At 27.3% G+C, this 12,518-nt stretch overlaps 1 protein-coding gene across 2 annotated transcripts in view; it reads left to right on the top strand.

Moving 5' to 3' along the window:
* LOC107446878 (uncharacterized) overlaps nt 1-11,260 on the top strand; it is an 84,506-nt gene extending 73,246 nt beyond the window's left edge. The window contains exons 5-11 of one of the 2 annotated variants that reach the window (XM_016061650.4): nt 132-232; nt 1,580-1,712; nt 1,795-1,847; nt 4,419-4,516; nt 5,610-6,012; nt 6,975-7,055; nt 8,366-11,260. In XM_016061650.4, coding sequence (XP_015917136.1) covers nt 132-232; nt 1,580-1,712; nt 1,795-1,847; nt 4,419-4,516; nt 5,610-6,012; nt 6,975-7,055; nt 8,366-10,555 — 3,059 coding nt within the window. In that variant the 3' untranslated portion in view covers nt 10,556-11,260. The remainder of the gene's footprint in view (nt 1-131; nt 233-1,579; nt 1,713-1,794; nt 1,848-4,418; nt 4,517-5,609; nt 6,013-6,974; nt 7,056-8,365) is intronic. The other variant, XM_016061651.4, reaches the window with a different exon arrangement.
* The last annotated feature ends 1,258 nt before the right edge of the window (nt 11,261-12,518 follow it).

Raw genomic sequence — 12,518 nt, 5'->3', positions numbered from 1 at the left:
AAAAAATTTTTAAATCTTTTTTATACTTAAATCTTAATTCTTTTTATAAAAAAATATGTTTTAGTAAATATAGAGCAAAAAATAACTGATATAATGCTTTTTATTAACTAAATGTTTTTGTTACTATTTAGCCCCAGTACTGAAAGCCAAACGTAAAAAGAAAAAGCCAAAGAATGCCAGGAGCACTTCACCTGAATCCATAGCTTCTGAAGAAATCAAAGATCTCATTAAGGTTTGTTGCTTAAAAAGATCTCGCTGAGATTGATCTCTCTCTTTTTTTTCTTCTTTTTTGAAAATTATGCCCCCCCCCCTTCCGAAAAATTTTTAAGTCATGCCAAACTTTTATTCATGTAATTTATAAAAGACCTTGAAAATTGTGCTTAATACAGCTCATAAAATATTGCTAAAAATTATATATTTGAATTGTTTTATTTTATCACTAAATTAGTGAAACTAAATAACCATAAATGAAATAAATATTATTTATTGATGACTGTGAAAATATTAGGAACATTAATTGTAAACTTATCAATAATTATTTAATTATTGAACCATGATAAATTTAAAAATAATAATTATAAATAGTAGTTATAAACGGGTTTGGCAAAAATCATGTTTTTCTTTTTAAAAAATAGATTCTTTGATTTAATTCAGATTTTTTTATTTTCTTACATTTACCAGCCAAATCATCTGATAAAATGCATTAGTAATAATAATAATTATTTAAAAACAATAATGTAGCTAAAATAGTTGATATTTCTGACTGAAATGTTATAAATTTAATTATTACAAACTGATCACTGAATAAATAAAATTATGGTTAGTTTTTGTTCAAACTAAATATCTGAAAATTTTAAAGCCCGGGGGGGGGGGGGATCAGAATATACTAATGGATGGGGGGAAAATTTCTATGCAAAATAAGTCTTTTTTTATTATTGATATACGCGAACTGCGTATTTAATTATGTTTTAAAAATACTTGTATTTAAATAAACTGAAAACTAAATGGACCAGCAAATTATTATACACACAACTAATGGAAAATTCATAATTTAAAAGTTTCCTGTCACTCTTATATGTTTATTTATTTATTTTTTGAATTATGATAATTTACATCATTTATCCCCTTTTCATTACATATATATATATATATAGTGATATTGTAAAAAAAAAATTATTTTTATTTTTTACCTAATGATTTATTTTTTTTAAAAAAAATCAGGTGATTTGATCATGATGTTAGAGCAATACTACAATAATACAAAATCAATGCAATTATAATTTTCATCACTATCTATTTATAATATTAAATAATAAAAAATAAAAAATGGTCAATGAAATGTCCTATGATTGTACGATCAAACAAACGAACATATTTTGAAGATCTAATAGTTTAAAATTTATAATTTTTCTATGCATTTGATGACTTTATAATGTGAAGTAATCAAAATGTATTTAAGCGCTAAACTATATATTTGTATTCACGTGTTTACCTAATTTCTAAACTATGAATTTATTATTTTTTAACTACAATACGTTTGTATGTATAGCTTTGTATGACTTCTGAATTTGTGTTTCAGAATAATCAAAAGGCCAATGGTTTGAAGCAACCACCAGTCAAAAATGAGCAAGAATTCCTGCAGAGGTTGTTTAAATTTATGAAAAAGAGGAATACTCCAATTCATAGAGTACCTCATTTAGGATTTAAGCAAAGTATGTCTTCATTTATTTATTTCTCTTTTTTGACTGTGTACAAATCAAAGTAACTAAAATATGTTTTTATATTTTATTTTAGTTGACCTGTATGTATTCTACTCTTTTGCACAAAAACTTGGTGGTTATGATAATGTAAGTGTGACATTTACATAACTTATCACAATTAAACAGACTACATTATAATTAATCAAACTATATGATAATTAAATAAACTAAATAATTAAATAAACTACATAATAATAATTAAACAAACTGCATAATAATAGTTAAATATACTTTACTTTAATAATTACATAACTGGTTACTGTTGTTTATATTGTATCTTAATTAGCTAAGTGTTTATAACAGGGTTGGGTTTTTGACGTCAAAAAGTGGTTTTTGACATGACAAGGGTATATTACTGGTTTAAACCGTCAAAAACCCGTCAAAAATGTCAAAAACTAAAGTTTGCCAAAAAAATATATAAACTTCAAAACTACCAACAGTTGCCATGCATTATATTGAAATTTAATTATACTATAGTAATCAGCAGGTTTTAAAATATTTTTTTAATTAAAATTAAGGTAAAATAACAGATTTAAAATCTCAGTAATTTATATTCAAATGCATGTGCAGAAAAATTTTGCACAAAATTTTTTTAAATATTTATATTTTGAAAAAAAAAAATTTTTTTTTGATACTTAAGAAAATTAAAAGTTTATTACTATGCATTTTTGACATATAAGGATCATATAACTAATATTTATAAGGAACTTACAAGTTATGTTGTATAAATACAAACTTGATACAAGTGTATGAAAAATTTTTTTAATGTTATACCGAATATCTTTATTATCCAGTATGTTAATTTGAATTTAAAAGTAGTTATATTTGTGAATAATGATAAATATAATTCATATTGTTTATTATATTTATTTATAATTATTACACTTATCATTTTAAAACAATTTTTACCTCTTAATTTTTTTCCCCCACTTGTATTAAGAATACAAATAATGCATATCTTGAAAGGAAGAAGTAATTATTCGAAGTAATTAATAGAAGTAATTATATTTAGATATTCAACAAAACTATGTATATAGTATTCAGCAAAATGAAATTCACAAGTATTTGGATAAACTAAATTTTCAGCATAGTAAATTAATAGGCTGAATATACTGTAAATCGACACTAACTACCCTGTGTATTTAACAGAAAGCACTTAAATTTGTATTGTCTTATGTTAAAAAGATTATTAAGAAGATTTAAAAGAATATTAAAAAGATTTTTCTTTAAAAGATGTCTAATGTGCAAAACTGCTAATGTTTATCTTTAAAAATGTCTAATTTTTAGTATAATCTATACTATACACTAAATTTGGTTATAAATAAATTTCTTAATAATATCACTACAGATTTTCAATAACACATGAAAATGAATACATAATATTACAAAAGATGTGAGCTTTCAAAAGTACAAGATTTTGGTTACTATTCAAAATATAAGTGTTTCTTCAAAATTTTAAATTTATTTTTTCTAGAACATATTTAGAAACACTATCCTTCTTTAAAAAATATATAAATTTTATGTATTAATTAAATTTCACTTATGAATACAGGTTTTTGACATTTTCGACATTTTTGACAGTGAGGTTTTTGACGTGACGGTTTAAACCATGGTTTAAACTGTCAAAAACTGCCACATGTCAAAAACCTGCCAACCCTGGTTTATAACACTCCACAGTGAATTAATTTGTATTTTTTAGTTATATTATCAGGGGTTTGTCTAGGTTTTTCTGAGAGGAACCTATTTTGTGAAAATTTAGACGTAATTTGTGAAAAATTAAAAATTGTATTAAAAATCATCACAAAAACATAGTAAAAATATAGACTTATCGTTTCTTAAGGATACAAAAATGAAATTTTAAGAAAAAGTATTTTGTGAAACTACCATTTTGGCTTAAATTGAATTTTTGAAGGTACCGCTAAATGGTAGTAAATTCGGCCTGGACAGACCCCTGATTATGAATAAAAATAAGTTCAAAACAATTTTTTAAACTAATTAATTTTGATTGTTTTAATACTGCTGTTAATGTCAGTTTCAATGAAAGAAACACTTTCTTTGTTTCATAATATTAAAAAAAGTCATAAAATGTGTTGAACATAAATATTTTCTTTCTGATAGACTGATGATAGTTTCAGTTCTTTAAGAAGTACAGAAAAGACAGACTTTGAGATGCTGATATGAGATTTATGCTGCTTATATTGTTTTTCTACATTATTTATATAATTTTATTTTTAAAAATATTATAGTTGTGCTTCAAGAGTTTAAGGCAATGCTAGTTAATTGTCTGTATTTATTTTTAGGGCAGTATTTTTAATAGAAAAGTATGTCTGTCTTAAACTTTTAAGTTTTTTAATCAATACCATAAATGATGTTTAACTATTGTTGCTCATGCATTTTCTCACAAGCTACCAAGAAAGTTATCACAAAAAAAAGTCTTAAAAATGATTAAAACCATGCAAATGCACAATTAGTGTTATGAAAAGGATATTATGTCAAGTGAACTTATTTTTGCGATTTTTGAAAGCCTTAATTAAATTTCTTTTCTTTCTTATGTCTTATGGCATTCTGAATATATTTCTTTAGCCTCTAAAAAAGGGGTATTATTATTTTTTTTTTAATTATCTTCTATATAAAAAGTTTTTGAAATTTTTATTTTAGATAACAGGCAAGAAGTTATGGAAACATGTGTATGATGAGCTTGGCGGCAATCCAGGAAGTACCAGTGCCGCAACATGCACTAGAAGGCATTATGAGCGGTATGCTTTAAATATTTATCTTTTTAAATTATAGTGACCTAAAATTATATTAAGTAGAAAAAATAATAAATTTCAATTTTAATGTTGATAAATTATTGATATGTTTAAGCACAGATAAAAATTTTGCATCTGTTTTAATATTGTTTGCAAGTATTTAATTGTATTTTTTTCTGCAATTGTCTATTAAACTATGAGTTAACAAACATTTAAATAAATATAAGTTCAAATTTAATAATATAAGTTAAAATGTATTAAATTAAAAATATATTATATTAAAAATATATTTAATTTAAAAGTAAATTTGGTTTGAAGTTACCACCAGTGGGGCTCCCACTTTTGCCTACAGACCCCCAAAGTTTTTGAAAATGTGTTTGGATTTTATTGATATACTGCTTATAAATTAAGAACTTTAAACAATAGAGAAAAAATTTTTTTATAACCTCACAGATCTTAATTGTGATTTTTTTTTTGGAAAGTGATTAAAAATAATTATGAATTAAATTATTAATTAAATGATTAAAATTAATGCAGGAGTTCCCTTGTCTTTTGGATTGGATTCAAATGCTATGTAGTTAAACATTAGTTGTCATAAACCCAAAAAAAAATTTGGATTGGCCGTTCAACGACGGTTATGATATAAAATAAAATTAACAATGTTTTGTTTTTCTTTATTATTTTCTTCAATCATGATATGTATATAAATCTTAGCAGAGTGTTAAACTGTCAATGTACACATATAGTAAAAATAAAAACTGTAAATGAGTATATAAATAATATAAACATTTTCTTTATCTGCAAAATTTTTCAACATTTTTTAAAAAAATTATTATTTGAGTTGATGCATATTTTATTTTAAAATTTTCTTTTCCTTTTCTTAAGATATCCTTATATTTAGCCACATTGAATATTCGTCTGATCGAATAGCGGTTTAATAAATTCTTCCGCTATTCAGCTGGAATAAATTTTTTCTGCTTATGCCAGATTTTTGTATAGTGTTTTTAAAAACTTATTACCTTAAAATCGGGTTACATAGTGATTTCTATCTATTTATGACTACTGCCATGAAGATAAAAAAAATTGTTCTTTTTTGCAGACTATTACTACCATTTGAACGGTTCATGGCAGGCATAGTGTATAAACCGGCTCAGCGAGGAAAGAAGTCTGTGAAGAAATCTGTCACAGAAGAAGAAAAGACAGATGGCGTTCAAGTCAAAACTGAACCAGCGTCTGATACAGCAAATGAAACTAATGCAAATCCTGTGTCAACAGAAGTGGAAGATGCTTACGCATTTACAGATTCCAACCAAGAAAATAGCAATAGCAAAGATAGCAATTCCAATGAATTTAATTCTGCTTGTGAGGAGTTGCCGTTGGCTAATGAGCCTGTGTTTTCAGATGAGGACAGCAAAACAATATGGAGTATACAAAAGCAGCCAGATGCTAAGGATGATGTTGATAAAGATGATAATAAGGCAATTAAACCCCTTATTATTCAAGTGAGTAATTAATAAAATAAAAAAATGTAATAAATTTTAAAGCTCGTCATGTCAGTTATAAAGGATAAAATAATTTTATTTTTGTTTGATCTAAAATTAAAATGATAGAGCACATCACTTAAAAAAATATGGGCAAATTTTTCGTGGTTGTAGATATTTATTACGAAAGTAATATTTTTTTTGTTGTAGGAGTGAAAAATATTTTCTCACTTTTAGCCTATATAAAAGTATTTTTAACTAAATTATTTTCTTCTTTTTAATTTTGTCTGTTTTTTTATGCAAGAAAAAGTTGATAGCACAAATTTTGTCCGCTTCTTTTAGAAAAGAATTGTAATTTGCATTGGCATAAAGCACAGAGCTTTAGTTGATATTTATTTGGCCTAATTTGAAAATAAAAATTTCAGTTAATAATAAATTCCATTTGGCAATATAAATTGCATTCTTGATGCAAATTTCTGCAACAAAAAAATTGTGAGTCAATTTTGTCGAATATTTTTTTTTATTGTTGATTACGTTTCAGGTTCAAAAGGTTTTCATTAAAATAATGCTTTTAAATTATGTAACCACAAAACATATTTTCAAGTTTTTTACAAACTTTAGAGTTATAACCAAAATAAACAACCCATTTATTTAGTAAGTAATCTCAAATTTTTTACAAAATATACCTAAAATAAGTTCACAATTTTCTGCTTTATAATTGCAAAAATTATTTATGCCAGAAATTTCACATATTCTTCATTGAATAATTAGCTTAGAAAAATTGGTTACGTGACATGTGTTCCCCAAAACAAACATTATAAAAATAAATAATCTTTTTGATTTTTAATTGCATTTTTAAAGATTAAAACTTTAATAAACTAATTTTAGCATGTAAGGAAACCAAAACTAAGTCTAATTTAAATTTTTCTAATATATATTTAATTTTAATTGTAATAACTAATTTTCCTCTTTTTTTTTAATAGAAGGGTCAAGGCGAAACATTTGCAGAAAAAGAACGAAAATGGGATGAAATCCGCAGAAAAAATGCTGCAGAAAGAAAATGGGTACTCATTATATTTTTAATTACTAACACTAATGCTTACACATATTTAGTGTTCTTAATCGAATTCACTTTGTGACACACGAATTAATATTCTTTGAAATTGAAAATAATGAATTTTTTTTACATATATTAAAAAATTATGTAACTAAACTATTTGTAAAAACACTTAATGAACAACAATATGTTCACCGTAAAAAATAAATAATAATTTAAACTATAAGCATAGCATATAATTTTAGCATAAATGCGAATGACTTGTCTAGAAAATTAATGCAAAACACGATACATTTATAAATCCATCCAGTTTTCCATCAAAATGTGATTTTTTTCTGGAATTTTGATACTTTTAAATAATGTTTATTTTGTGCCTTGATTATTTTCAAATATTATTCAAATACGTTCATTATTGATTACTATTTTATCTATAGCTAACAATAAGATTATATTAGCAAAACGTAGGGTTTCTTTTTTAAATTAATTTAACCAAGCGTTATGTTTTAGAAATTGAAGTGCGTATATTTTTATTTTATAATTAATGATTATTTTAATTTAGATCCTTATATTATTTTTTTATTAGTATAATATAAATCAATGTTTATGAACATTGAGTTATCATGACTCTTAGAAATAGCAAAATTTTGTAAATTTGTGGAAATAGCAGAATTTATGTTTCAAGATTCATATTTTTGATAAAGTTTTGTTTAAGGGAAACACATGTCATATCTTTTTTTATGCTTGATTATTGTGGTTTATAACAAAATGACAAATTTCTGATTCAATCGTTTTTAAAATACAAAAAATTTAAATTTTATTTTTATTAAAAAATTTTTAAAAATATATTTCTAACTACAAAACAAATATTAATCTTAAACTATTAAAACATTTTAGGTATGCTATTAAAAGAATACCAATTGTACATTGCAAGATTTCAAATCAATTAAGCTTAAAACATTCCATGCACTTTTGTGCCAAACTTTTTTATTTTTCGAAATCAGATAGGACAGTAAACAGCTTTATTTCAGACAAATAACTTTTTAAGTTGTAAACTTAACACATGAAAGTTACATCAATTGCACTGTGAACACATATAAAACCTCATTAGTATCTTGTAATTAAATTATTCATCCCATTTTTTACATTTTTTCTTAATATGTTTTAAACAAATTGTTTCATACTTAATAATTTTTTTTTTTTAAATTTTGATGTAAATGTTAGTCAAAAAGTCAATAATTTTGTTCTTATTTATCTTGTGATAGTGTGACTGACCAATTTGCCTCTTTTGATAACTAATACCTTTTATATCCTTTACAGGTCCGCCAATCTCGTTCATCTTCTCGTGGATGCAAAACACCTGTTCCTGATGGTTCCCCTGCTAATCAGGATAAAGTTGCTGGAGACTCTGTGAAGTCAGAAGACATGTTGTCACAACCACCCTTAATCAAATCTGAAACTATTGAACCTATAGTTGAAAAAAATATACCTGCTCTCTCTACCCCTCCTAAACTAACTGTAAATAATGAAATAAGTCACACCTCTCATTCCAATAAGCTCAGTTCATCTAAGTTCCTTCCTCCAAATGGAAATCCAAGTGTAAAAGTTAAAAATGAGCCAAAGAAACGTGGAGCCAACAAAGAAACATCAGCAGGCACTCCAAACTCGAAAAAATTCTCACCGCCTTCCAGTAAAACAGGTTACCAGGATAATCGTGCTAAATCATGGTGCAATTATCCCATTAATCCGGATCAGCCACATTATCAATCAACTGCATATCCTGGAATGGATAACTACGTACCTGCTCATTTAAGAGGGCAAGCCCCAACTTATTACAAGGTTGGGTCACGCTCTGAACCAGATATTACACGTGACCATTTGATGCATTCGGGTAGGCTGTCTGTCGGCTCTATGTCCGCTTCTAGTGTGGTTTCGGCTGAAGCCTCTGCAACAGATGAGAAACTCACTGTGCCTCAGAGGAGGCCATCAGTCATACAACATACTGAGTATGCAGCTACCTCTCCATCTCCTTCACTTTCACCCAAACAATCCAATCCAGAAATAAATCAAAACGTTGGTCCAAAAGAGGGATTAATGAACGTTCCCTTCTCAAGTCCAAAAATGAATCTCCTCCCAAATCAGCCAGGCTACTCTACAACTGGCAAGGTTGCTGAATGGTTGACAAAAGGAGTGCATGAAGTGGTCGCTTGTAAAACACCAACCACTGCCATTGAAAAGACTATGGAACTTCATGATAAAGTTATGATGCCTTCCAGTTGTAAGACACCTGGGGCTGTTGGAACCAGCAAGGTGCCAGTAAATAATGTAAAAGGAAAGCACTCCAGTACGACAAACAGTTCAAAGTCCCCTCGATCAAAGTACTCGAGTTCTCACCGCCATCGAAATTCTGACAGCACAAATGGGAATTTCAATCCTCAATCTAGAGCCAGTATGGCACATCAAAAATCACTCCATCCATCCCCCGTTGCATACAACAACTCTGTGATGTCGAACGCAAGTGGTATTCCGAAAGGTGCTGCAAAATACCATCATCAAACTATTCATTCTAACATGAAACAAGAGTTCTATCCAAATGTTCCCTATTATAATCAACCAAAGCGTCACAAAATCAACAATATAGTACCAACCATGTTACCCCCTGTCAATCCCAGTCCCTCACCATCACCATTTGTAAGACAACAAACATATGTCACACCACCCATGAGTGATTTACCCAAGACGACAGCTTCTACGCACAATGACTATGAATATGCTGTCCTCGATCTTAGTGTTAAGAAGAAGTCCATTCCAGCTCCTAGACCTCGGACACCACCCCCACCTGTGCCCCTGATAACTTCCATACCAGAAGAAGGTGTATGCCTGGATTTGTCTGTGAAAAAGAAATCCAATGCGAGCACGGACAATGGAATCGAAAACATCACGCCACCCCTTCCCTTATCTCCAAACCCCTCGTCTCAACAAACTACTTCATACATGCATTCATCTCTTAAACCATTACCCACTCTTCTGGCTCTTCAAGATTTAGCTGCCGAAGAGGCGTTGCGACGTAACTATTCATCTGATAGAAGAAGCGTACCCCCAGTTATGTCCACACCTCCAGTATCTGGGCCCCCTATTGGAATGCCCCCAGCTACTATGTTTCCTGGAAGCACGCACAGTAAAATGCCACCAGGCCTTATGAATTCTATTCCACCCGGATCGTACTCCAAAGACATTGCCAAAAATATGTACATGCCCAGCAATGCACGCCATTCACAGTTCTCCCCTTATGTGATACCCCCATTTTTCCCATCTAATTGGCCTTCAGTTGTGAATACGTCATCTCCGAGTGTAAAACAAACAAACAGTAATTCTCAAACTAGTCCAATGGGTTATAAAGGTATGGTCAATCATAGTGTCTTCCCAAAAGATTACCCATATAATGTTAAATCGCAATATCATCCTGTGCTTTGTAAAGATAGTGGACGTTATCCATCCAATGGTAAATGATTGTTTGCATTTGTCAAGTGTTACTTTTAGAGCTTTTATTATAGTGTTTGTAAATTTAAGAGTTTGCATGATGTATATTATTCAAAATTACTAAATTATTTACTCATACACAAAAAGCAGCATTCATAAGTTTTTACCTGTAGCCTTACGAGGCTTCTTTCCATTATATAATTTTTAATACCTCCTGGAAAAGGGGGGCTCTTAAAATTCTGAAGAACTGGACTGTAGGACCCATATCACTGAATTTTACCTGATGTATACTTAAATTACTTTATTTGTAAGTTGTAATACAAATAGACAAGTTTTTGTTTAATGCTTGATATGATGAGAATTTTTTATAAAATAAGTTATATTATAAGAATTTTTATTACTCAAAATTATATCTAAAATGCAATAGATATTTATTTCAATACATGAAATTTAGATTATTTTATAACTAAATATTTCTTAAACTGTTCTCTTATAACATATCACTTACCCGATTAACCTGTAAAAAGTTAAATTTTTTTTTTAACTGTTAAAAATTATTGCAAAATGATTTTTTGTATTTTGTTGGACAATAGCATGTGGGTTTAAAAGTAATTTTAATGGCTATACTTTCTGTAGTATCTACAAAAATGTTATCAATAACAAGTTTAAAAAAATAGGATTTGGTGAAATTTAACAATACGATTTTAAACTATTGTATTGCTAGATTTCATAAAATATTTCCACTGTAATAAAATCAATTATAAGTTTTAAAATTTGAAAATATATATATATATATTTCTTGAAAAAAAATCTTACATATTACATTTAAAAAAAAAAAAAAAGTTTATAACAAGCATTATTGAGGATTATATTATTTGGAAATATTATTAAATGGGTTAAATGATATGTTTTAAATTATTTGTTAAAGAAAATTTTTTAGTTTTGAAAGTTTTTTCCTACCTTTTGTAAGGTAAATATCTATTTCAATTCAATTTTTTTAAAATTTATTTTTCATAAAAAGGGTACAGTGTTATCTGATAAAAAAAACTTCACCTGTGCAATAAATTGCATGTTACAATAAATAAATTCTTTAAAAAAAATTATTATCCTTAAAAAGAAATTTTTTTTCAACGAAAATCAAAGAAACATACAATAATTGTAAACAAGGTGTATAAATTTCTGTATAAAACTGAATATTAATTGTTGTATATTTTATATGTTTTACATTTGTACTTTTATAATTTTTGTTGTTTGTTAGATTAATTTTGTAAGGAATATATTGATGTTGAGATTTCTTGTTTGCTTTGAGAAAATGGCAGAATTATTTTGTATAATAATATTCAGATGAATTGCGTAATGATATATACTATTTAAAGCTTTCAAATTGTGAGATTAATAATGACATGTTGCTTTTTCATAGTCAGTGTAAATTTTTTTAAAGATGTACTTAAAGACTTAATTTTTTTTTTCTAACACAATTATTCATTAAATGTTAACAGAGGTAGGGCCATTGGAAAAAGGTAGGCCTATGTTTGCTTTACCTGGAACTACCCCTGTATGTTAATATTTTTAGTTTTAGAGCAGTGATAGAAATTTTAACTAGCTTATCAGTGTGCCCGTGATAATATTTACACAAAGTTTCTGTATTGTATAAAGCATGATATAGAAGTGTTTACATAGATTATTATTATGAAATTATTTTAAAGTCTATGGGGATTTCCTCTACAATGAGTTAACTCATTAAGTCTATAAAGATTTTTTGCATAATGAGTCTTTACTCATAATGTCTATGGGGATTTTCTGTATAATTAGTTTTAATAAATGAACTCATTAATGTGAGAAATTATAAGAATATGATATAAATATTTAATGTATTTTTATCATAATGAGTTTCGTAAAGTCTGTGTATAATGAGTTAATTCATGAAGTCTAAAGGTATTTTCTGCATAATGAGTTTTAATCAACTCATCATTTCATGAAGTCCATGGGGATT

The sequence above is a fragment of the Parasteatoda tepidariorum genome, chromosome 9 (genome assembly GCF_982258835.1).
Source record: "Parasteatoda tepidariorum strain Cologne lab strain chromosome 9, Ptep-v5.0, whole genome shotgun sequence".
Classification (NCBI taxonomy): Eukaryota; Metazoa; Arthropoda; class Arachnida; order Araneae; family Theridiidae; genus Parasteatoda; species Parasteatoda tepidariorum.
This window is presented reverse-complemented; position numbering and strand designations above follow the sequence as displayed.